This window comes from Dromiciops gliroides, chromosome 6 (genome assembly GCF_019393635.1).
Source record: "Dromiciops gliroides isolate mDroGli1 chromosome 6, mDroGli1.pri, whole genome shotgun sequence".
Classification (NCBI taxonomy): domain Eukaryota; kingdom Metazoa; phylum Chordata; class Mammalia; order Microbiotheria; family Microbiotheriidae; genus Dromiciops; species Dromiciops gliroides.
In genome coordinates this window covers 231,051,956-231,079,637 of record NC_057866.1, presented here as the reverse complement: position 1 = coordinate 231,079,637, position 27,682 = coordinate 231,051,956, and the positions used below count along the sequence as shown (strand labels likewise).

The window sequence follows — 27,682 nt, the reverse complement described above, 5'->3', positions numbered from 1 at the left end:
TTTTTTTCATAAGATTCTTTGTTCCAAGTTTTTCTCCCTCCCCTTCCTTCCCTCCCTTCTTCCCAAGACAGAAAGCAATCTGGTATAGGTTATATATGCACAATCACATTAAATGTATTTCTGCATTAGTCATGTTGTGAAAGAAGAATCAGAGCACAAGGGAAAACCTCAAAAAAAGAAAAAAATCAAAAAGTAAAAACAGTATAGTTCAATCTGCATTAAGAATCCACAATTCTTTTTTGTAGATGTGGAGACCATTTTCCATCATGAGTTCTTTGGAATTGTCTTGGATCATTGCACTGCTGAGGAGAGCCAAGTCTATCACAGTTGATCATCACACAATGTTGCTGTTACTATGTACAATATTCTCCTGGTTCTGTTCATTTCACTCAGCATTAGTCCCCTTAAGTCTTTCTAGGTTTTTCTGGAATCTACCTACTCATCATTTCTTATAGCACAATAGTACTCCATTACATTCATAAAACACAACTTGTTGAGTCATTCCCCAATTGATGGGCATTCCCTCAATTTCCAATTCTTTGCCACCACAAAGAGAGTTACTATAAATATTTGTGTACATGTGGGTCCTTTTCCCTTTTTTATGATCTCTTTGGGATACAGACCCAGTAGTGGTATTACTGGGTCAAAGGGTATGAACAGTCCCATAGCCCTTTGGGCATAGTTCCAAATTGTTCTCCAAAATGGTTGGATCAGTTCACAACTCCAGCAATAATGCATTAGTGTTCCAGTTTTTCCACAACTTCTCCATATTGTTGTTGTTTTTACCCAAGCTTACACAGATATTTGCTAGCAGACATGGCACTAGTATCTGCAAATTGGAAGTAAGCTTTAGAGATTATCCAGAGTCCAACCTTCTAGGGCAGCTAGGTGGCATAGTGGATAGAGCAACGGCCCTGGAGTCAGGAAGACCTGAGTTCAAATCCAGCCTCAGACACTGTACTAGCTGTGTGACCCTGGGCAAGTCACTTAACCCCAATTGCCTCACCAAAAACAAACAAACAAAAAGAATCCACCCTTCCATTTAATTCAGGACTCTCTTAACTATCTCTATTCCTTGAACATATCTGTGCAGAAGGAGCACCTTCACAGAGAATATAGAGAATGATCAGGCCTGGCCAGAGATCTCTGAGGGTCTCTCCAATCCAGAAGAGTTGGCCTTGCAGCTGCTATCAGAAACTTTACCAGAAAACACCAAACATGTCCTCCAGCATCTTATTCAGAGCCTTCTACTCATAACTAGCTTTCTCCAGCTGAGTGTGATGGCTTTTCTCCCTTGCCTAGCAACTACATTTTACAGTGACCAACCCAGACTGCCCGACCAATACTGTTATCTGCATAACTTTTCACCACCCAGATCTTTGAGCTCATCTGGTCCTGAGTGTACCATTCGCTTGCTGTCCTGAGCACTATAGATTTGGCTTCCAGTTATTCCAGATATGGACCATTATTTGTGAATTTTAATTGTTAAATTAATAGATTTTATACAGAAGACTAAATTATTTCATTTTATGTCTGCCTTCAGTCCTTATAGGGGCAGCTGGGTAACTCTATGGATAGAGTGCCAGGCCTAAAGTCAAAAAGACTCATTTTCCCGAGTTCAAAACTGACCCCAGACACTTAGTAGCTGTGTGACCCTGGACAAGTCACTTAACCCTATTTGCCTCAGTTTTTTTATTTACAAAATGAGCTGGAAAAGGTTGGCAAACCACTCCGATATCTTAGCCAAGAAAACCCCAAAAGGGGTCACAAAGAGTCAGAGACAACTGAACAACAGATAGTCTTCATATACAGGTAATACTTTTTAATCAAAAACTTCCATGCTTAGAGAGAGAAAAAAATTAATAATTTATAATTACTTAATTATATCCCTTTGGCCATGCGCTGGCTCTCCTTTGACTCCCAGAACCAGCTTGCATTGCCCTAGCCCATTCGCTTTCCCATATTATTCAGTCATTATCTCATCCAGTTCTTGTGAATTTGTCTACAAAAACAAGAACACTCGCAATTTTTTCTGTTAGTTCCTCCTCCCTCTCCAATCATATTAGACCCCTCAGCATCAGTCTATAATTTGTGACCTTATCACTTCATTATTTCTTGACTCAATAATTCTCTTTTTTTGATGTAACTTTTGTTTTATTTTACTTTTTGAAAAGTTAATAAGTATTTTTTCTCTCTTCCACTTATCTCCTATTGAAAAGGAAAAGCAAGGAGGAAAAAAACTTGTAAAAATATCAATTAGCTCAGTATTTTTCAATTATTTTAGGCAGCTGATGACTTTACCAAAAAATACTCCTTTTTTCTAATTCATTCTAATTCTTGTCTCCCTGAGACAAGATGGTGAAGGTCAGATGTGATGGGTTTGGCCTGGTGACCTGGGGTGTATTTACCTCAGGCAGAGTGGATGTTGTGGCCATCAGTAGCCCCTTCATTGACCCCGACTGCATGGTTTCAATGTTCCACTATGACTCCACTCATAGCAAGTTGAAGGGCACTGTTAAGTCTGAGAATGGAAAGTTGGTTCTCAATGGAAAAGTCATTACTATCTTCCAGGAACATGATCCCACCTGTGTTAAATGAGGAGACGCTGGAGCCAAGTATGTAGTAGAATCCAAGGCCAGGGCCCACTTGAAGGATAGAGCTAAGAGTGCCATTATCTCTGCTCCTTCTGCTGATGCCTCTATGTTGGTGGTGGAGGTGAACCATGAGAAATATAATCATTCCTTAGTATTGTCAGTAACCCCTGCTGCTCTACCAGCTGTTTGCCCTCCTTTCCCTCCAACCAAGGTCATTCACGACCACTTTGGTATCGTAGAAGAACTCCTAACCACAGCCCATGCCATTACTTCTACCCAGAAGACAGTAGATAGCCCCTCTGGCAAGTCGTGGCATGATGGGCTTGGCAATGGCCAAAACACCATCCCTGCTTCCGTTGATGCTGCTAAAGTCCCTACCTGTGCTCAAAGGGAAGTTCACAGTAATGGCCTTCCATGTTTCTCCTCCCAATGCATCCCTTGTGGTTCTGACCTGCCACATGATGATATCAGAAAGTGGTGAAACGAGCATGGGAGAAGCCTTGAGAGGCCTTCTTAGGCTACACAGAGGACCAGCTCATATCCTGTGACGTGCTCTTCTGCCTTTGATGTCGGCACTAGGACTGCCCTCAGTGACCATTTTGTCAAGCTACTTTCTTGGTATGACAATGAGCACATGGTCTACATGGCCTCCAAGAAGTGAAATAAAAATCTGTGCATCTTCTTCCCCAGCTAAAAGAGAAATTCACCACTGGGGAGCCCACATCTCTTATCTGTACTCCAGTACTGGGGATCCCATGTCCCAAACACAGTCCTTGCCTCAAGGCATAGTACAGTGGTGTACTGCGGGGAGAAGCATAGTCCTATGTTGTGTGACACAATAAAGTCACCATATTTGGTCGCTTAAAAAAAAAAACAACACAAAAACTCCAATCTAGTCCAATCTGTCATTGTTCAGAGGCACTAAGGCCCATTGAGGTGGAGTGACTTTTGGAAAGATGTACAGCTAATGAGTCACAAAGCATGAATGTCAAGAATCCTGTATGCCCATTTTCAAAATGTAGTTCAGCAAAGGAGTAGCACAGCCATTTTGGTTTTGTACTCTAGAAAGTACATTTTAAGAAAAAATGTTAGTTTTATTAATTCCTGCTACTACTCCCAGCATATTTTTGTCAGTGTCTGAATTTGATTCCTTACATCCTGTATAGCAAAGTAACCAAAACTCCTATATGTTAATGTAGTCGTTATAACCTCAGTTATGAATAAAAGCGCAAGTGTAGTGCTTTACTAAATCATTCCAATAATGTTTTTAAGCCCTTCAGATATAACTGCTTTTGTTTATTTAGTGCCCTGCATGTTCCTTTAGCAAGGCCTCCTGTTTCATATTAGCTAATGAGGAAAAAAGAAAGCCCTGGACTTCATTTTATTAGCTGGAGAGTAAAAGGGGAACATTTATAAGATTATAGAAAAGCCTAATAGAGAACTTTTGACTAGCTGCTGTTTCCCCAGGGGTGAATATATTTTATATTTAAGTGGTAAAATTGAATCTATTTCCTTGAACCTCAATCTGGTACCTGTTTATGGTGGATATGAGAGAACTGGCCAGAAAAACATGTATTCTTGTCCAATGAAAAGGAAACAATTGCAGTATCTCTTGATTTCAACGTACTTTGGAAATGCCTTGATAACAACACAATATGAGACCTACCACCATCACCCAGTTTATCTCATTCCCCATTCTATTCCTACCAAGTCAAGGACTAGACTTGTAGACTTGATGATAGGAGCATAATGCTAGAGCTGGAAGGGAGCCTCTCATTTTACAGATGAGAGAACTGGAACTTTCAGTGTCACGAGTTCAGTGTTATGTTAACTTCATTCAATCAAAAACCCATTAGGCATATGTTTGCCTCCTCCTGGTAAGATTCCACTTAAAATATCACCCTCTATGATAGAATAATAAAATTACTTCTTCCTGTACCTAAGAATGTTGTCTTCATCTTGGTTGTGTATGTCTTTGGTAGTTATGGCTGTTTTTCAGTATATTTCAATGTTTTGTAAAGAAATAATATTTCTTCCTTGAATCAGTTCTCAATAAGAAATAATAAACTATCTACCCCATGTGCTTTTGAGCTTCTAAGGAACAAATAAGTCATTTTGAATTTTAGGAAGTGTATTCATCTGCTTGTTGTCACTTTCTTTGTATGCCTCAGTAGCATTAGTTATTTTAGGTAGAAATGTAGCTTTGGTCATGGAAATGTATAGGACATCCTCAGTGAAAACACTGGAAAAGGTTTGGGGTACCTTCTGGAAAAGTCTGCCTGGCCCACTCTCTTCCCTCATTGTAAAATGAGAGGGTTACAGGTGGAGGAGGGTTTGTTTGGTGGGGTTTTGGGGGTGCATTTGAAAATTCATCACTCACAAATAGATCTGTATGGTGTGTGTATTCCATACAGCAATAGAAGGCACCTCATTTAAACCTGCTGGTACTGTGTGACTCTTATCCATATCTTCCATATTTGCCAAAGGGAATCCACCCAATATTCTGGGTGCCTTCCTCACTCTCTGGTGACATTGTAAAGACACCAGTGTACAGCATAGCTTGTCCATTACTCTTCACTCTTGCTTATGATGTGAAGGAACAACTGCTCAGGACTTGACAAAGGCATTCTAATCTTGTGGACAAAGTTGAGAAATGTGGATTAATTGGTGATATAGTTCAATGGATTTGTGACTGGTTTCAATGAGTCGGTGTCAGCTGGGAGAGATGCCCCAGTTCAATCCCCAGCGATCATTGTTTGCCTTGGAATGTTTAACATTGATGTTGACTATTTGATTAAGTATTGATGTCACAATAACACAAAGAAGACTCTAAAATAATTTAAATAGGTTATAATACTGGGGCAGATCTACTAAGAGAAACTTTAATAAAGACAAATGTTAAATCCTATACTTGAGCTCAAAAAAATCAACTACTTAAGAACAAGTTGAGGGGCAGCTAGGTGGCGCAGTGGATAGAGCACCAGCCCTGGAGTCAGGAGTACCTGAGTTCAAATCCGGCCTCAGACACTTAACACTTACTAGCTGTGTGACCCTGGGCAAGTCACTTAACTCCAATTGCCTCACTAAAAAAAAAAAAAAAAAAAAAAAAAAAAGAACAAGTTGGAGAAGGATGGCCAGCAGGGGGCATGGGTTTTGTAATGAGTCAACAATGTGATATAGTCATGTTCTAAGAAAAGACCCTTTTGTCTAGAGCAAGATTCTTAACCTGGAGCCCATGAACTTTTTAAAAAATATATAACTGGTTTCCTTTATGATCCTATGTATTTTATTTTATGCATTTAAATAATTCTTTAAAGAAGGGATCCCTAGGCTTCATCAGACTGCCATAGGAACCCATGATACAAAAAAGCTTAAGAACCTCTGGTCTCTAGAACAAGAAGAATTATAATCCCACTATTGTCTATTCCAGTGAATCCATCTCTAAAGTATGGTTTTGATTCCTGGCAAAATTATAGAATGAATCGAAGTGATAGCTAATGAAATAGCAATTACAAAGAGCCAGAATGGCTTCATTAAAAACAAGTCAGAGTTCTAGAGGCAGAGCCAAAATGGCAGAGTGAAACCAGGAACCTGCCTGAGTTCTCCCAAATTTCCCTCAGAAACCACATTAAATTAAGCCACTCAGCAGATTCTGGAGCTCCAAAACCTGCAAATAAAAAAAATGGGATGAAACAATCTTCTGACTTAAGATAACCTAGAAGATCTTCAAGAAAGGTGTCATCTGGGTAAAAGGGCAGCACAGCTCAGTGCAGAGGGTGTCTGGGCAAACCAGCAAAAGGCTCTTAGCCACAGCACAGATCAGTGGCTGAGGACCTGATGTCCTGACACAGTAGGCCAGTTGTGAGGCCTCCAGCCCCAGTGCAGAAGGCAATCTGTCATCTAGGGCATCTGCTGCCCAATAAGCCTACCTAGGCTGGGTCACTCCAGTGCAGTGAGCAAGCTGCAAGCTGCTGATGCCTCAGAGCAGAAAGCCAGCAAGAGAAGCTTGGGACAGTTCATGCTGTACCCCAGGAGCAGAACTCAACCTTAAAAAGGCAGAAAAGAGGCAAAAATATGAATAAGAAACAGAAAAGAACCTTCACCATTGAACATAACTATGGTGACAGGGAAGATCAAAACAAACTCAGAGTAGAATAATAATGACAAAGCGCCTGCATGTGAAGCCATAAAGAATTGATCTCAAAACCAAAAAGCCCTCTTGGAAGAGCTCAGAAAGGATTTTATAAACCAAATAAGAGAAGTAGAAGAAAAATTGGCAAAAGAAATGAGAGAGTCAATAGCTTGGAAAAAGAAGGACAAAAATTGAGGAAAACAACTCATTAAAAAATGCAATTGGCCAAATGGAAAAGGAGGTGCAAAAGCTGACTGGGGGAAATAATTCCTTAAGAATCAGAATTGGGCAGATGGAAGCTAATGATTCAGTGAGACAAAAGGAAGAAGTAAAGCAGAATCAAAAGAATATAAAAGTAGAAGAAAACAGAAAATACTGCAAGCAGCCATAAACAAACAATTTAAATATCAAGGAACAACAATCAGAATTATACAGTACCTGGCAGCTTCAACATTAAAGGATAGGAATGCTTAGAATATGATATTCCAGAGGGCAAAGGAACTGGGATTACAACTGTGAGAAAATAATTATTAATAATGAATTTTGGGGGGACCCATAGATGCCTTTCTTCCCTATTCCCCCCCCCAACCTCCCTCTTCAGAAACTTCAATTCTTAGGAGGAGATTTTAATCCTGTTCAGGGAAAGCCTTCAGGTGAACAAAAGGAATTCAGATTGATTCTTCTGTTCCGCTAGGGGAAGAAGCACCTAAACTTTGGAATTTGCCCTCTCTAAGACTACTCCTCAATTTATGTCAATCAGTGATGCTATAACCAATTAGCTTAGATCAATGTATGGTGACCCACCTCTATCTAAGGGGAATAAAAACCCCTGGACACATTAGGGTCAGCCTCTTTTACTCCCTGTGTGCCCTCTCCTCTTACTCTCTTGCTGCTCGCCCTCTTGGCTCAGAACTCTGAGTATGTAATTGTTTAGGCCTGTAATCCTGTGGCTAGTGGGGAAGTCAGGGAGACACACAGTCAATACTTTAGTAATATGTAATATTAATAATAAATACTTACTGCCAAAATAGATGCAATAGCCATTAATTTATAAGTAGCAATAGTTTTAGAAAGTATAGCCTAGCAACAAATAATTTGGCTAACACACAACCAAGAACGTATACTACCCAGCAAAATTTGTTTTGTTTGTTTTTTTGTTTTGGTTTGTTTTGGTTTGGCTTTTTGTGAGGCAGTGAGGGTTAATTGACTTGCCCAGGGTCACACAGCTGGTAAGTGTGAAGTGTTGGAGGCTAGATTTGAACTCAGGTCCTTCTGAATCCAGGACTGGTGCTTTATCCACTGTGCCACCTAGCTGCCCCCTACCAGCAAAATTAATCACAATCTTTCAGGGGAAAAGCTAGGCATTCAATGAAATAGGAGACTTTGAACCTTTCCTAATGAAAAGCCCAGAACTGAACAGAAAATTCAGTCTACAAATACAAGACTCAAGAGATACATGAAAAGGTAAAGGGGGGGGGGAGAAGCATCCCTACACGGGAAGAAAATACTTATAGCTCTTGAGAACTGTATCTTTATTAAGGCAGATAGGAGGAGTACAAACAAACAGGTGTGAGTATAAGTTGATTCTGATGTGATAATATTTAAAAAAAAAACCTTAAGGGGAAACAAAAAGGATTCTACTGGGAGAAGAGGAAAGGGAAAGCAGAATGGGGAGAATCACATCACATGAAGAGGCACAAAAGACCTATTACAATAGAAGGAATGAAAGGAGGGGTGAGCATTGTTTTGACCTTCCTCAAATCTGATCTGGCTCCAAGAGGGAATAACATACACACTCACTTGGGTATAGAATTTTATCTGACTCTGTAGGGAAGCAAAAAGGGAAAGAGGAAAGAAAAGAACAAGTCAACTCAGTCTCCACTTTTTTTTTCCTTTTTTGACAGCATTCCTACACTTAGAAATCAGGGGAATGCTATAGACATAGCTGCCTAAATTTTAGCCAATATTAGATCTTGTGGAGAAGATGAGATATGGACTTGACAGTAACACTGTTAAATGGATTCACAATTGGTTGAATAACTCAACTAAGAGATGACATTACTGGTTCAATGTTGCCTTGACAAGAGGTCTCCAGCAAAGTACCCAGAGATCTGGAATGGGATGTGGCCATCAAAAAAGTTAATATGATATTGACCTTCATTAAGAAAAGCATACCTTCCAAGCATAAGGAAGTGATAGTCCCTCTCTACCCTATTCAGACCACGTCTAGACTATTGTGTTCAGTTCTAGGTACTCCAGTTTAAATTAGAAGAACATTGACCAGCTTGAGGATATCCAAACCAGTACAGCTAGAATGGTGAGTGGTTCTGAATCCATGTCACAGTGAGGATATGTTGAGAGAACCAAGGATGTTTAGACTAAAGAAGAAAAGACATAGGGAATATAATCATTGTCTTAAAGTCTATCATATAAAAGAGGGATTGGAGTTGTTCTGTGTGACCACAGAGGATAGATGCAATAGAAGTTGGCAGGATTTACAGAGGAAAATTTACACTGGACGTCCAGAAAAACTTCCCCCAAATTATAGCTGCCCCAAAGTGGACAAGACTGCCCTGAAAAAGTTTTCAAGCAGAGGCTGTGGCCATTTCCAAGTATATCCCACAGAGGATTTCTTCAGTGATTGTTTGGACTGGCCTGGGGAATATTGTATTCAGTTCTGTGTATCCAGTTTTCAAAGGCCATAAATAAGTTGAAAAAGATCCAGAGCTAGGCAAACGGGATGGGGGTCTGAAGACCATTAGATATAAGAATCCATTAGAATAGATCCTGGTTATGGAGAAGAGGGGGACATGGCAATAAGTATTTGAAGGAGGATTTTCATGTGGAAGAGGGATTTGTTTTGCTTGGCCCCAGACAGCAGAACCAGGAGCGTTGGCTAGAAATTTGAGAGGCACGATTTTGGCTCAGAAACGCCCCCACCATGATGGCTAGCTGTCTCAAAGTAGAGGGCTGGCTGTCCTACGTGGCAATTGTTCCTTCTTACTAGAGGCCTTCAAACGAAGGCCAGATGAGGACTTGTCACGTAGTAGAAATGGAGCTTCCTAAAAACAGGCTGTTTAGGTTTTTTCTTTGTATCCTCAGACCCTAGCCCAGTGCCTAGCACACACTGAGTGCTTCACAAACTTGAGTGGAATTTGTTGAACTGAATTGCTAAGAATGTTGCAAGCAGGATTCTTGTTTGTGTCTGTTTCTAAGGCTTGAATGGCCCTTCCTTGAGGTCTCTGCCAACTCTCTTATTCTGTGACTCTGAAATTAATCTACATACATTATTTCATTGGATCCTCACAACAATGCTGGACGTTATTGCTACTATTATCTCCATTTTACAGATGGAGAAACTGCGTCTTGGAGAAGATAAGTGACTTGCCCAGTGTCACCTAGCTAGTAAGTGTGTCAGGCAGGATTTGACTCAGGCCTTTCTGATCCCAACTCCATTATTCTATCCACTGTGACACTTATATAGTGCAATAACCTCGATGAGAGCTAGATGGATATGAATTTATCTCCAGTTCAAAGTTACTTTAACCTTTAACCTTAGTCACCTCCAATATTTATTTGTGAAAAATGGTTCAAGTTAGGATTAAATTGTTGACATCCCAAAAGTAAAATTTTTTGAAGAAGTAATTTAAATAATCACCAAAATTCCTCCACTCAAGAACATTTGAAGTGTCAAGAACACAAGAGCAACTGTTCGTGCTGAAGAGTATATTACAGGCTCTGCAGGTAATGACAGACACACATTATATGTGACTATGCACTTTGGAGACCAGATTTGATCTTCAGTAAGACCAAAATCCATGCGACAGCAGGGCACCCTTCCAGAAGCAAGAACAGTGCAGTTTTGCTGTAACCATCTTGAGCATCTTTAATATACCCTGGGAGCTTGCCAAAGAGGACCGTTTCTGTGGCAATTATCCTTGGCTAGGCCAGCTGTGCTAGAGGACACGCACATGCAGAAAGAGACTGATGAGTGTTCTAACACTCTCCAAAACCAGAGTTTTGTACATGTTTGACCACTAACGCTCCTCCTGGTTTTAGTTTAAATTGTTCCCTCTGGTGCAGTGGGTGCAGAGGCGGAGGACTTGGGTTCAAACTCCAGATCTAACCAATACTACATATATAACCTTGAGCGCATCACTTCATCACCCTAGGCCTCAATTTCCTCATCTGAAAAAATGAGAAAGTTGGACTCTCTGGCCTCTGAGGCCTTTCAAGCTTAAAGTCTGTAACCTAACTGACCTATGCCATGTCATCTGACTTAGTGGCCATTCCATGATCCCTGCTGCTGGGAAGGTGGGAGACTTCTGTGCTCATAGACTTAGGGTTGGAAAGGACCTTAGGGCCAACTCAGCCAATTCACTTTTTTTTTTCTTTTCCGGATAACAAGAGTTTAAGTAACTTGCCCATGGTCAAACAGGTACCAAGAACAGAGCCATGATTTGAACCTGGGTCCTCTGGTTCATGTGCAATAACCCCCATACTTAATATGGACAAGGGGAAGAGAATTTAGGCCTCTGGGGTGCAGGACTGTGACCCTCCTTGATGATGAGTGGCACAGAATCTTGTCATCAATGAGTGTCACATTGTCAACTCTTGAGGCAGCAGTTGTTCTGAGCCACCATAAGGCTGCTTGTATGTCAGGCTTTTGTTTGTTTGTCATGACCTGTGACTTCCTCCATGGAGGGAGCTCCCAGTAAGGAAGCTTTGTTCATCAAGGTCAGTCTGAATATGTCGTTCAACCCTGACGGTGGCTTGGAACACCCAGAGGTCAAATGACTTGCCCAGGGTCACAAAGCCAGTATGTGTGAGCTTGTCTCGGGTCAGAGAGGAACTCTCCACTGCAGGATGTCCACACTGCTGCACTCGGGGTTTAGCATGGGTTATTTGGTGGTGGTCCTAACTAACACACAAAGCCCTTTATATATATTCACTCACTGTATCCTCACAACAACCCTGTGAAAGGATGGAGGTGGTGTTTATCAGGTCAGGAACAAAGCTAAGAATCATCTTCATTTCTTGGGAAACAGATTTTACAACCGGAAGAGAGAGAAAAAAAAAAAGAGCGAGTGCCATAACCTGGTCTACGAACATTTACAGACACTTAGGGAAGAACTCAGAAAACAGTATTTTTATCTTATTTATCTATTTCTCTGTTCATTTTTCTTCTCTGGCAGGATAGAGACTCATAGTAAGAATTAGAGTATGATGCAAAGTGAACCTTTAAAAAGTCAAGTTCTGGGGCAGCTAGGTGGTGCAGTGGATAGAGCACCGGCCCTGGAGTCAGGAGTACCTGAGTTCAAATCCAGCCTCAGACACTTAACACTTACTAGCTGTGTGACCCTGGGCAAGTCACTTAACCCCAATTGCCTCACTAAAAAAAAAAAGTCAAGTTCTATAAAATATTTATAAAGGAATATATAAATTGGAAATCAAAGGAATGCCCATCAATTGGGAATGACTAAACAAGCTGTGGCATATGATGGTGATGGAATATTACTGTGCTATAAGAAATGACAAGCAGGATTTCAGAAAGGCCTGGAAAGACTTGTATGAACTGATGTATAGTGAAATGAGCAGAACCAGGAGAACATAGTGCAGTGACAGCAATATTGTTTGAGGAAGAACTGTGAATGACCTATTTTCAGCAATACAACAATCCAAGAAAATCCCAAAGGACTAATGATGAAGCATACTATCTACCTCCAGAGAAAGAACTGATATTGATTGAACACAGACTGAAGCATGCTATTTTGTGCTTTCTTTTCTTTTTTTTAACTTGAGTCTTTTTGTATAAAATGACTAATATGGTCATGTTTTACATAATTGTACATGTATAATCTATATCTGATTGTTTGCCGCTTCAAGGAGGGGAGAGGATAGGGAGGGAAGGACTGAGAGAGGGATAGAATTTGGAACTCAAAACTTTAAATAAATAAGTGAAAGAAGATATACATACACACACATATATTTACATGTATGCAGTAGAGACATTGTTCTAGTTCCAGGTCTGCCAGTAACTCACCGCATAACCAGGAAAAAGTCACACAGCCCTCCCTGGTCCTCAGTTTCCTCATTTTTACAATGTAGGGTCCAGCTCAGGACAGTTTCTCTGTTCCCTTTTAGCTCTAGATCTTAGCATCCTTTCATCTATAAAACTATGGGTTGACAGAAAGTGACCTCTCAAGGTCTCTTCCAGCACTAAATCCTCCAATCCAGTGGCTTGATTAATTTCTTTAAATATGGTTGTAGTTTACCAGTTTAATCTAATCTTATTTTATTTGAGAAAGGATCCACATGAATCCTTTTAGCCTATTAGGGGGAGTATTAAGAGATTTTTAATTTGCTTTGTTTTTTTACACAAAGAGAACCAGAGGCCTGGGGCAGGGAAGTGAAGGCTGGGGCTGTGGGGTAGGGGGACATAGTCTCTCCTGTGCCAGCAATGTTTTCTCTCCTCACCTCCCATCTTAGCTTTCCTGGCTTTCTTCAAGGTGGTTTCAAGAGCTCAGCTTCTACAGAGGCTTTCCCTGTCCCTTCCCCTTCCTCCCCGCCAGCTATTCACGTCTTCTCCTCCAGTATTACCTTCCATTGTTCTACATGTCTCATATGTAGCTAAGTAATCATGTGTTTTCTCTCCCATTAGATGCAAGCTCCCTAACCACAGATACTGTTTAACTTTGAGTTTTTGCATCCTCACCCCTTAACCAGTGCCCGGCACATTGTAAGCCCTTAAGAAAGGCTTGATAGGGGCAACTAGGTGGCGCAGTGGATAAAGCACCGGCCCTGGAGTCAGTAGGACCTGAGTTCAAATCTGACCTCAGATACTTGACACTTACTGGCTGTGTGGGGGCAAGTCACTTAACCCCAATTGCCTCACCAAAAAAAAAAAAAGAAAGAAAGAAAGGCTTGATAACCGACATTTAGAACAGCAAGCTACCAGAGAGGACAGCTCTCCCTCCTCCTTAAAACTTTAAGAAAGCAGGTGCTTTCCTAAGACTTTGCAAAAAAGCATCTTATTTTTTAAGGTTCCTCATCTATAGTTTCTTAGTTTGCTCATTTATTTCTTTAACTCACTGAATCAGAAATTCACTAAACGTTATCCTAAAGGCCCGAAAAAGTCAATGACATTCAAAGGTAAATTACTGTGCTTTTATTGAGAAGCCTAAACATAAAGAAAATCTGAAGTAGTGCAAAAATAGGTTAAGTTTATGTTTTGTAAATATTTTGCAGAACCTGCTCTTCTCTTGAAAGAGAAAAGGAAGAAATAACTAAGTAACAAATTCTCTCAAGTTTTACTGTTTGTCTCGCTAAAAGTTTATGACCTTTTTGTTTAGTTTTTCTCTTTTGGGCAACTTAAAAGGATTATAGTGCACATTTTTAATAACACATCAGTGAATGCTTACTTTTGTATAAAGTTGTTAAAGAAAATGAAATTTGTTTTCACTCAGTTTCTGAGTCCTAGTTTAAAAGTCCCAAAGCAGAAGTAAAATGATCGTAAGATTTTCCTTGTTCACCATAAATGAAGTCTACAAAGATCTCCTTTGGCCAAGAACATGGATTTGTGACATTCTCCAACATAATAGATGTTTCTCTCTAAACCCTTCTTCTGCTTTAGCAAATTTTTTAAGAGATTTGTGTTTAGGAGTTTCATACAAGAATTATATATGGGGGTACGTTTCTTCTTTTAGTCAGCATTTAGAATATTGTGGTGAGGCAGCCTGATGTGCATGATGAATAGAGAGTTGGCCTTGAATGCAGGAAGGCCAGAGTTCAGATCTCATCTCTGACACATATATTGGCTGTGAGACCCTAGATAAATCCCTTAACCTCTCAGTGCTTTGGGCAGCTCTGTGAATTACAGAGCAAGTGCCAACCTACATTGGTAGAGTTCTGTATACCAATGAAATCACAAGTCCAGCCCTTATCCTTTAAAATACAATAATATGAAGATCTTCCCCATCTTTATTCATTTTTTTCTTCTGGATAAGCTTCTTTTGCAATAAAGTGATTGCTCAACCTCCCTGTAAACCCCTTCTTAGCAAAATGAAAAAGTTTCCTGCTGGCACATGGACAGAAAGTGACTTTTTTTTTGGTAGGAAGCATTACAACCTCAGATCAGTTCATTAAACAGAGTGGCTTATAAGACCTGAAATAATGCTGAATTGACCCCCAAGATACCGAAGTTCAGAAATTAAATTGCTCCTCTATATTGGTCGACCTGTGCTAGGCCATTTCATTTGGAGGAATAAAGTAAAATAAATAGCTTTTCAAGACCAAGTCTCAAGAAAAATGTAATCACTTTTTATGTAAAATATAAATGGGATGGACAATTCCCCCTGGGCTGTGTGCCAAAGAGAGTTGCACAGCTCCTTTTTGTAGAAGACCGGATCTGAGATTCTGAGAACATTAAATTAAGGTCCTCCCTTTAGAAGAATTCCAAGACTTTTGTTGTCTTTGTAGCCTGACATGAGGCATATGGATGAGAGGGGAAAGACAAGTTTGTATTTAGTCTTTGTGCTTAACCTCAACAACAAATAGACATGAATTCAAGTCTTGCCTCTGACATGTACTTACTAGGCAAGTCATTCAACCTCTCAGTGTTTTAGGCAGCTCTACTGGATGATAAATTGCATAGAACATGCCAACTTCCATTGGTAGAGGAAGTTTTCTCACCCAGGATCCCAGTGAAATCACAGGTCTGCTCTCTCTATGCTGTTTCAGAAACACTATATAGATTTAAACCCAAGCTACTTTTAAAGGATATTATATTTTTGTGGTGGCTAAGACTTGGAAATCAAAGGAATGGCCATCAATTGGGGAATGGCTATACAAGCTGTGATATTTGATGGTGATGGAATATTATTGTGCTATAAGAATTGACAAGCAGGATGACTTCAGAAAGGCCTGAAAAGATTTGTATGAACTGATGTATAGGGAAGAGAGCAGAACCAAGTGAAATTTCTGCACAAAAACAGCAATATTGTTTGATGAAGAACTGTGAATAACTTAACTATTCTCAAGAATACAATGATCCAAGACAATCACAAAGGACTATTGATGAAACATACTATCCACCTCCAAAGAAAGAATTGATATTGACGGAACACAGACCAAAGGATGCTATTTTTCACTTTATTTCTTTTATTTTTTCTCTCATTCAAATTTTTTTGTACAAAATGACTAATACAGTAATGTTTTGCATAATTGTATATGTATAACCCATATCTAATTGCTTACCACCTCAGGAAGTGGGGAGAGGAGGGTGGGAAGGAAGGATAAAATTTGAAACTCAAAACCATAAATAAAACTGTTTATTATTTTTTTAAAAAGAAAAAATTATCTATGGTAAATATAGGTAGGAGGTACATTCTGAATTATAGTTTCTGAGGTCCTTGAAAAGGAGAAGTAACACAAAACTAATAAGGTTAAAGGTTTGGATATTTTTGCAGTGATGTGGAAAGATGCTCAATGAAACAATAACATTTCAGAGAATTCCTTTCAATATCACAACTCTTTCAGCTATATCTTGAATCTGCACAGACCTGAGAGGGACAACATAGAGAGCAAACACCATATGCTATCTCCTAAGATGTTAAGAGTATCATGAGCCTTCAGATTTCTGGATTGTACCCTGGATACCTGAGTTATAAAAAGCTTATCCAGGGGGCAGCTAGTAGCACAGTGGATAAAGCACCAGCCCTGGATTCAGGAGGACCTGAGTTCAAAGCCAGCCTCAGATACTTGCCACTTACTAGCTGTGTGACACTGGACAAGTCATTTAACCCTCATTGCCCTGGGGGGGGGGGGGAAGCTTATCCAACCCTCTTCTGAATCTTTGTATAGAAGCTATTTCCTTAAGTCTCTAGAAAGACCCTTGGTTTAGGCTTGATACTTACATGATATCACTGTACATATGGAGGCAAGAGATGAAGTCCTAAGAGCAGAGACAGGCATGGCCTTTGTTTATTCATTCAGCTTGTATTTTTGAGCACCTAGTAAGTATATTAAAATATACCTGTATTCTCCCCAGACCCATGGTACCAACTTACATACCAGTAGTTCTGGGAGACATCATCCTTATGTCAGAATAGCCAGTGGTTATAGCTAATGATAGTGGATGGTTCTGTTTTAAAATGATTGTCATAGAGAGTTGTACTACTCTGTAATTTCAAACTGATGTGTTTCTAACTGTACACAGAGCAGGTTTACTAGTGTATTTGAAAATCAATGCAGTTATTTTGAATGAACATAAAGAATCTGGAAAAATAATGCCTTAAATAAAGTATGGTATAGCACTGAAATTTCTTATTTTACAGTCTTGGGTCCTTTCACTTCTAATAAATATAATAAGTTTGGCTTTTTCATTGATATTTATTTAAAGGGCTTGGTATATCTTACTGGTCTACCTTTTAGTTAGTAGCTAAGAATCTGAGTTCTTGTTGAAATGTGTTTCTTAAATTCTGAAATAATTACACATAATATACTTATTTCTCTACCTTATATGAGAAAATTTAAATCAGTGGCATTGTATGAAATTTTTAAGTGTTTTCTTATTGTATTTTGGCGATTGATTAATTTTAAAATGCAAATTTTTAAAATCCAAGAAAGACAAGAGCATAGTTTTCAAGGCTATACTTAATTTAAGGCAAAACTGGACACATTGCTTATAACATAGTAAGGATATTTAGTTAGCAATGTCTGTTCTACTCCGGGTTTCAGATTCCTAGTCTCTTTTTAAATGAGGGGATTAGACTAGATGACCTCCAAGGTGCCTTTGAGCCCCAAGTCTATAATCCTGTGATTCTACATAGTAGCACTTTTTGTATTCTCTTTGGAAATTAAATAAGTGGTCTCAATGGAGCTCAAGGCACTTTAGACTTGATCACATCATCTCAAAGGGATAAGTGCCTGGTCAGGATACTCATTTTATACATAACCTTCAAGCACAGAGAATCAAACTGATGACAAGCTCAAGGCATAAGACAGTAACTACACTGGAATTCCCTGTCTATGAGCCCATAACGTGGACCATACTACCATTAATCAGGATGGTCTTTGTTAATATTGTGAACAAGACAATGTTCACAAATGGTATTATTCATTACAGTTTCTTTTATTACAGACACCTTCTTCTACCTGTTTTGCAAAATGCCGATATAAGTGGCACATTTAAGAAAGCTTTTTTCAGCTATTCACACACAAAATCTACCAAATTTGTGTAATTAACTCTGCATTTTCCAGTCCTATTTCTGTAGCTTTGCAAAGTTCCAGCATCTTTTACAATCTTTTTAAGTAATTTCATTTCAGCAATTATAGTATTTGCCTGTTTCATGATATTTAATTTTTTCAAATAACTTTTTCATGTATAGAATCACAAAGAAATGCTTGAAAAGTAAGACAGTCCGAAGAATCTTTAGTTCAGAAGTTTAATTTGTATCCAAGTATTATCTTTCTCCTTGCACAAGTAAATTACACTGTTCAAGGTAATTTATTGCTTCAGGCTAAAAAAAGAAAAATCAAAACTATCTAATCTGAGCCATGTGCTGTTGGCTGGAGCCCTGGTCCTGGCGGCCCAACACAGTATAAATCACAGCTCCCTTGTTTGGTCAGGCTGTGCAAAACTTCATTGCCTTATTTGATGCTTTGGAAAAATTATGCTTAGTGTAACTGCATATCTCTTTTCTAGCTCGAAACATATTTTCTGAATCCTGTTTTGTTTGGTTTTGAAGGGATGAAGAACAGCATTAAAATTAAACATCTAGGTTTCTGATGAATTGGGCAAGTAAATGTTCCTAGTGGCCAGAGTGATATGCCACAGAACACATAAACAAAAGTTTGAGTTGTCTTAAGTTGCTTTCTTTGCCAACACCTAAAGAAATTAGCATTATAGCTGAACTATAAATGGATCATAACTCTGATTCCTGTGTTTATATGGGTTTTCCAGGACACTAGTACATCGATTAAAAATAGAAAATCACTTTTAGAAATTAGTACCAAATCTCAGTATACCTCTTCCCTAATCCATTGAATTTTTTGAGGCTGTGTTCAAATATCCAGCAATCTCATAATACTTATAAAACTTGGACTTTGGAGGCAAAGGACATTTTCACAAAGATGTTCCTTTAGATAATGATCTGGACGTCTTCCTTAGCACCATTTGTGACTGTCTGGGGCAAGCAGTCTCTTTGTTATCTTGCTTAAACTTACAAACACCAGCTCTTTACAGATAGGAAAGTATTTCAATAGATTCCTTGGATACTTTTCTGGATGGATTTCTTCCATGCAAATGTACTGCTTTAGCAAAAGAAATGCATTGGATTAAAAAAAAAGTTTTCAATGGACAAATAATTCTAAATTGCTTGTGAAAACATATCAGAACATGCTATTTTGAGACTTTTTGTAATGCCTTTTTCCTACTCCTAGTCTGAGACAAAACCTGGTTCTCTTTGACTTTTCTTGTGCAAAATCACTTCACCACAGAATGAGAAGTTTCTACAAAGCAGAGCAGATACTGAAAATGTTTCTACCAAGCACCTTGACCTGGAGCCTGCTCAGCCAGAATGGCCTGTGCAAAGCTGATTGCATTCAGTTTTCATATTTTAAGGAATCTAGACTGAGATGTAAATGCAGCAGTTAAAAAGAAAAATCAAAATGTCATGAAAAATCCTTCCACAGGAGAATGTTGCTTAAAGATTCTTTTCAACTCAAAGATAGACCATGCTGTACTTCTCCCAAACATGAGGGTCAAGGATACCTTTGAAACTTTTTTATTCAAAAAAGACTTTATGGGTTTCTTCCTTTAAGTTGAGTCACGAAAACTTGGTAGGTCAACATTTTATTAACCTCTTTTTTGTATAGGGCATAATTGAAATATGCCAGTGCTATGCTGGCCAAATAATTTCATTCATGTGATGCTTTGATGGACTTGACCAGAGATTGTAGAAAGGGGAACTCAATTTGTTTCTTGTGGCTCTGTTTAGGCATTTCCTAGATGGAGAATGCCCCTCTTTCAGTTGTAAATTGCATTAAATTTCAAGGGAAAGGAAGCTGCTTAGAAGAGCTGGGAGAATTTGATTTCCATTTCATGATAGGACTCATTCATGTCTTTCAAATGGTGTGATTCTCATGTTCCCAAAGCTTGCTGGATGCCATCCAGATAAATGGTGGCTTTCTGTGCCAGTGAAATTAGGATGCCCTGTGTTATGTAGCAGTCTTCTTCAAACAGGTCTCAATACTCTATAGATATTAGTTGTTCCTCTCAAAATCTCTGTAACAGAGAGATCCTTCTCATAATTGACCCAAGAAATAAGCACTTAGAATTATAGTATTTCTTTTTGTTTGTTTGTTTTTTGAGTATTTTTTTTTGTGGGGCAATGAGAGTTAAGTGACTTGTCCAGGATCACACAGCTATTAAGTGTCAAGTGTCTGAGGCCAGATTTGAACTAAGGTCCTTCTGAATCCAGGGCTGGTGCTTTATCTACTGTGCCACCTAGCTGCCCCAGAATCATAATATTTCAGAGTAATTGGGACCTCAGACATGTAGTCTAACCCAGACCTTAGCCAGAGTTCCTTCTACCACCTTCCAGACTGGTCATCCAAGCTATACTTGAAGATGTGCAGGGAGAGGGGAACCCATTACCTACCCCACCTTGTATAGACCGGACTAAGAGTGGGAGTGTAGAACTAGAGCTGGGAGGTTCATTAGAGGTCATCTGATCCAACCCCCTTGTTTTACAGGTGAGCAAACGATGGCTGTTAAGGTTACTTCCAACTCTCTCAAATTCTGTAATTCTACTTTCAGACAGTGTTAATTGTTAGAGAAATGATCTTTTATTGAGCTGAAATCTGACTCTTTGTACCCAGCCATATTGCCAGAATAACCAAACAAGGCACTGTGTGTCTCTCTCATTCTTGCTATTGTTAGTTCCTTTCTACTGAAGTCATTTGCTCATGGCCAATAATTAGTTAAGGAAAATTAGAAATAGACTCAAAGCATGATTTTCAAATTGGTGGTCATTTGATTTCTTTGTTTCTAAATTAGGATTTCCTTTTTTATATGAGTATTTCAATAGATAGAGAACAGAAAAAGAAGACTGTATATGAAACTGTGAACTTGTATTACAGAAAGCATGGGTTCTTTTCTATGTATAAAATCGACTCTCATAACAAAACCTTCCTGCTTGTCTCTTCCCTCTTCTGAACTTCCTTCTACTCTTCTCTTTGCTCTGTATAGATTGTTTAATTGTCTTCTTCTATAGTTCATTGACTGCTTATATTTTGTCACCATTGTCTTGTAATATATCATTTCACTCTTAAATCCTATGTGTGCCTTATTATCCCTTTACAGTATGAAATGACAGCATTCTTGCCCTTTTGTCATTTGCAGGCAAGATGTCCACTGAACGTGCTTTGCGAAAGCAGCAGCAATTAAACAACCTGGTCTCTGTGGTAACAAATATGGCCAAACCTGGTGACATAGTTGTGGATTTCTGCAGTGGTGGGGTAAGGGATCTTTTTTTTTTTTCCCCTCTCCTCCCCCCCCCCATTCTTGTCTACTTTATAAGCATAATTCTAAGCCTGTGCAACTGTATCGGATCCAAGGCAGGCAGAAGAACCACAATTGAGAGAACCAGTTCTTGTCTGTCCCTCAAAAAACTATAGGAACACAACCAAAAGATGAATAGATGGCTCAGGTATTTGTTAAGCTGTTATTATGTGCCAGGTACTATACTGAGTGCTGGGGATATAAGTATAGCATCACATTAAAATCCCTGCTCTCAAGCAGCTCACATTCTAATTGAAGAAGATTCACAGAAAGGGGGAGTAGCCAGCCCCACAGAGGTATGGTAAGGAGACTGCAAGAAGTGGTCTGGAGCTCTGCTTCCCAGCGAGAGAAGGCAAAGGTCTCACCTTTCATACCCAACTGGAGTCAGGAGTGAACTCTAATCTGTTCCTCACAGTGGAATGTAAGATGTCAAAGAGCGTGGCCATGGAAAGGAGGCTTCAAGCTATGACTTGGATGCTGGTTTGTTTTGTGAAATAAACAGAAAGAGAAACAAAGAAACCAAAGATGGAAATACCCTTCAAAATTTAAAGACAAAAAACAAAAAAAAAATCCCAAGCACTAGCCAACTTAAAATTACCTCCGTGATGTAATTTCTTTCCTGCCACTAAATCTACTCAGTTAACTGGCCTCTGTTTCCCTGAGACTAGGAGGGAGGGAGAGAGCCAGAAATCCTAGGATCCCTGTAGAGCTGGAAAGAGCTAAGTGCCATCTAATGCCCTCATTTACAGAGAAGAAAATTGAAGCCTAGAAATATTAAGTGATTGGCCAGGACCTGCAGCCAACGAGTATCTTAGGCAGGATTTGCTGAGGGGTTGAGAGGCTGCCATCTACTAATGTAGGGGAGTAAGCAGTCTGCAGCTTCCTGACGCTGAGGCAGACAGTCATGTTAATTGGGGGATTGGAGAGAAGGGACTTTAAAACATACTCCAAAGCAGCTTTCATTAAAATTATTAGGTATTAGGCATTTTCCAAGTGGGTTAGAAATCTCCCTAAAAAAGCCAAATACTAGTAAAAGATTAATACTTATTAAACTGTCCACAATAAAAACTGAGAAAGGGATTCATTATTTAACAAATATTATGGAAACAGCAGCAATATGGCAAGAAATAAATTTGGAGTGTCACCTCACAACGTATGCCACAATAGCCTCCAACAGATTAAAAGAACTAAGCATAACAAAATGAACATTGAAAAAGTTGGAAGCAGAGGGAATATATCATTTGTCTCAGTTGTGGAAAGTGGGAAAAATTGTAGATATTAAATAAATAGAAGGAATTGTTGGGGATAAGAAATGTGAAGGAATACATAAAAATAACAAAGTTCTTCAGAGCAAAAATGTAATCAAGATTAAAAGAAAATTATTAAGAAAAAATTTAAAAGAAAAATATCATTGGAGGGGGCAGCTAGGTGGTGCAGTGGATAAAGCACTGGCCCTGGATTCAGAAGGACCTGAGTTCAAATCCGACACTTGACACTAGCTGTTGTGACCTTGGGCAAGTCACTTGACCCTCATTGCCCCGCAAAAAAAAAGAAAAGAAAATATTTATTACTCATGGGTATGCCAAGGCAATATAATAAAAATGACAGTTCTACCTAAATTAATCTATTTATTCAATGCCATACCAATCAAACTATCAAAAATTATTTTATAGAACTAGAAAAAAATAATAATAAAATTCATCTGGAAGAACAAAAGCTCAAGGATATCAAGAAAATCAATGAAAAAAAATGTGAAAGAAGGTAGTCTAGCCATACCAGATCTCAAACTGTATTATAAAACAGTAGTCATCAAAACTATCTGATACTGGCCAAGAAATAGAGTGGTAGATCACTGGAATAGATTAGTTACAAATTACATTATAGTAAATGACCATAGTAAATTAGTATATGATAAACCCAAAGATTTTGGAACAAAATCTCCTTATTTGACAAAAACTGCTAAAAAAAACTAGAAAACGGTATGACAGAAACTAGGCATAGAACCATCTCATCCCATATACCAAGCTAAGATCAAAATGGGTACATGATTTACACATAAAGGGTTATACCATGAGCAAATTAAGGGAGCATGGAATAATTTATCTGTCAGATTTATGGACAAAGGAAGAATTTAAGACCAAGAAGATAAAGAGAGCATTACAAAATATAAAATAGATCATTTTGGTTATATAAAATTTTAAAGTTTTTGCACAAATAAAACCAATGCAACCAAAATTATAAGGAAAGCCAGAAACTGAGGTGGGGTGGAGGAGGGTGGGAGGGAATTTTTGTAACAAGTATCTCTGATAAAACCCTCGATTCTCAACTATATAGAAAAAATCAAATTTATAAAATCAAATTTATAAAAATGCCAGTCATTTCCCAATTGATAAATGGTCAAAGGATATGACCAGGCAGTTTTCAGATAAAGAAATCAGAGCTATCTATCTATAGTCATATGAAAAAATGCTCTAAGTCATGATCAGAGAAATGCAAATTAAAACAACTCTGAGGTACCACCTCACACCTATCAGAGTGGCTAATTTGACAAAAAAGGAAAATATTGGATGTTGGAGGGGATGTAGAAAACTGAGTCATTAATGAACTGTTGCTGGAGTTATGAACTGATCCAATCATTCTGGAGAACAATTTGGAACTATGCCCAAAGGGCTATAAAACTACATACCCTTTGATCTGGCAATACCATTGGTAGGTCTATATTCCAAACACATACAAAAATGGGCAAAGGACCTATTTGTACAAAAATATTTATAACAGCTCTTTTTATGGTGGCTAAGAATTAGAAATCAAAAAGATGCCCATAAATTGGGCTAAAGAAACTGTAGTATGTTATTTTAATGAAATATTGTGCTATATGAAATGACAAGCGGGATGATTTCAGAAAAACCTGGAAAGACTTACATGAACTGATGCTGAGTAAAGTGAACAGAAGCAGAAGAATGTTTATACTATAACATCAATATTGTTCGTGAAGAACTATGAATGACTTAGCAGTTCTCAGCAATATAATGATCCAAGACAATCCCAAATAACTAATGATGAAGCCTATATACTATGTGCTTCCAGAGAAAGAATTGATATTGATTGAATACAGGCTGGAGCATGCTATTTTTCACTTTCATTTTTTTTTCTTTTATTCAAGTCTTTTTGTACAAAATGATAATTATGGACACATTTTACATAATTGCAAAAAAAATCTAAAATTCTAAGGCTCTAATAACAAATATCAAGGGTAGCACCTGGTCACCATTGTATGTACAACTCTTGAAAAGATCTGAAAACTATTCATGAAAGAAGATATAATTTGAAAAATCATTTGAAAAAGTCTCAGCCTCACTAAGAATCATAGAAATGCAGATTAAAACAGCCTTGAGGAACCACACTTCACACTCATCTAATTGACAAAAAAGAACCAAAAGTGACAAAAGCTCATTGCTGGTATGGTTATAAAAAATCAAGTGTATGCATGCATCAATTGCTGGTAAAATTGCAAATGGGTAGAATCTTTGTGGAGGGCAAAGTATTAAACTAGATTCACAAAAATAAGCCTACCTCTTGACATAATAATCCTATTACTGTGAACAAACTCCTTTGACTATAATCATAAAAGGAAAAAAATAAATATTTTCATTTGCAGCATTATTTGTCGTTGCAAAGAAATATAAACAATCTAAATGCCCAACAAATAATACATGGCTGAAAAACTTGTAGAAATGTACTTTGAAGTGTAAATAGCTGTAAACGTAAGCTTACTTGGTTTTATTGTCTAATGTTAAGTGCCTGGTAAATTATTTGGAGGGAGGAAACCCCTTGTTCAGGGGGGTTGCCATCTCAGAGTTCTTACATGCCCCAGGGACAAATATTAACCTCTTTACTCTCTATCTTTTATAGGGACATGTTGGAATTGTCCTTGCTCACATGCTGCCATCATGCCAGGTAAAGCCTGAGAAGCAGATGAAAAGAAAGTTAACTTTCTTTGCAGGTCATAATAACCCCAAATTCTGGAATGCTCCATGAAGAACAATTAGCAGGCCCAGCCTGGGTTCCCATGAAACCATCAAACGATGGTGTTTTTGCTTTGTTTTGCGGGGAGAGGGTGGAAGGGGGAGGATGATTCCTTTAGTGCGAGTTCCCTGGTGACCAGACAACTCCTTCCAATACAGATCAGCAACTTATGTGTAAATTAGTCTTTTAGAAGGTTCCCTGGGCTATTCAGAGTCTAACTTGTTGGGGATCACACAGCCAGTGTATGTCAGAGTTGGGACCCTAACCTCAGTCTTCTTGATTCCAAGGCCCAGCTATCTGGCCGCAGTGCCATGCAGCCTCTCCAGTGCCCTGCTTCTTCTTGTTCGGTAGTTTCAGTCGTGTCTGACTCTTCATTACCACATTTGGGATTTTCTTGGCAAAGCTACTAGAGTGGTTTGCCGTGTCCTTCTCCACCTCATTTTACAGATGAGGAAACTGAGGCAAACAGGGTTAAGTGACTTGCCCATGGTCACACAGCTAGTGTCTGAGGCCAGATTTGAACTCATAAAAATGAGTTCCTGACTATAGTCCCAGCACTCCATTCATTGTGCTACCCAGCTGCTCCAATTCCCTGCTTACCATACTTGAAATCCAAAAGGTCTTTCAGACATCAGCATTATAGAAATATTGTTCAGATTCAGGTGTCTGATTTCTAAGTGATGGGAGGGTATGACCAGGAACCTCTTTGCTGAGCTCTGTTAGTCTTGGAAACTACAGCCACAAAGACATTATTGCTGATTTTAAAACAGTAATTAGACATAAACTGGACACAGAAGAAAGCATATTAAACTTTTGATTTCAATGGCTTCAGGCTTTGTGAGGATTCAAACCAGTATTAGCTCATTTTACCTTTATTCTTTAAACAGAAGAAATATTTAATAACCAAGCAGATAATATAAACAAGATTGCCTATAGCGTTTAACCTGCAAAGTAAACTTTCCAAACACTTTGGTTATTCCACTCGCATACAAACCATTGAAGTACGCTATTGAGTAATGGGTCTTTGTTCATACTGTAATTTGAAATTAATATCTTCCATTTTAAAATTCAATAATTAATATTATTCAGAGGCCTTTGTTTATAAAAAAGATTGTGGCAGCAGTAAAGATGCATCTGTCATTGCCATATCACTTTAATACATGTATACCTTTCTCACAAGAAAAATATGACATTTACAGTTAAATATAATAAAGATGTTATACATTACAGGTAGAATTATTAACTAGTATAATATTGGTTTTTTTGTTTGAAATTCAGGTGGTATTGATTGAAAACAAAGAGTTATCATTAGTGCGAGCTAAGAAGAGAAGTGATAACCTGGGTCTGAGCAACATTTGGTTCATTCAAGCAAATCTGGACTATTTTACAGGGAAGTTTAATATTGGGGTAAGTTACTAAGATGTCTCAACATCAGATTTTTTAAATAAGAGAAAATTACAGCATTTGAACTAGTAAAAAGAACCAAGCTCATTACTAAACAAGAAAATGCATATTATGTAAATTTCACTTTGATTTAGTTGAATATCACTGCCTTTTTATAGAAAGAGAAAGATTTATGTTTTTAAAATTAATTCTCATGAAGACTGGGGAATACATATTGTGGTCCATATTTGGAAGTGATTTAATAATAATAAATAATGCACTGGGGCCCAAAATTGAATAGGTGGAAGAAAGCAGACTATTATTACACTTGGGAAATTGAGCAGCGCTTTTAATAATCAAATACTGCTCCCAACACAGTCTTTTTTAATACCAACAGTCTGCCAGATGCAATCTGGATCAATTTTAAAAAGTCCTACACTGACAAAAATCACAGATCATTGAATATATTGATGATTCTACTTAAGATGCTCTATAGCTCTGAATGGTAATATGTGCCTTTCAATGGGGTTCTCTTATAGGGCACATATTACCATAACAAAACCCTAGCTTTGGTAGTATGTGGATGGGGGCTACTTCTAGTCAAGTAAGTATATAGTCACCATTCAAGAATGGTGGTAACCCTACTCCTCATTACAGCCCTAGTCTTGTATAGTATTTCACTTCATTGTTAGTAGAACTTATTGGTCGAGTCTTCATTATGTTAGTTAAACCCTTCCTTGATGATTTTCCCCCAACAAGTTTTACAATAAACATTTAACTTGGAGGGGAAGGATTGAACTACTAGTTTACAGAGGATGTTAGCATTAATGAATGAAAAGAAAATCATTAATCACTTATTATGTTTAGGCACTGCACTAAACACTTGAAGAAGGAAAATAGTCCCTACCCACAAGGAGCTTACACTCTAATAGGAGATCAAAAATATAAAGGAGTAGCAGGGGAGGGGGATTTTGGACAGGGACA

General features: G+C 38.4%; 1 protein-coding gene and 1 pseudogene across 3 annotated transcripts in view; both read left to right on the top strand.

Moving 5' to 3' along the window:
• Positions 1-27,682, top strand: part of GSTCD (glutathione S-transferase C-terminal domain containing) — a 185,534-nt gene that overhangs the window by 120,474 nt on the left and 37,378 nt on the right. For all 3 annotated transcript variants that reach the window (XM_043971200.1, XM_043971201.1, XM_043971203.1), the window contains 3 exons: positions 21,131-21,246; positions 25,202-25,246; positions 26,594-26,722. In XM_043971200.1, the coding sequence (XP_043827135.1) occupies positions 21,131-21,246; positions 25,202-25,246; positions 26,594-26,722 (290 nt within the window). The remainder of the gene's footprint in view (positions 1-21,130; positions 21,247-25,201; positions 25,247-26,593; positions 26,723-27,682) is intronic.
• Positions 2,356-3,724, top strand: LOC122731225 (annotated as a pseudogene).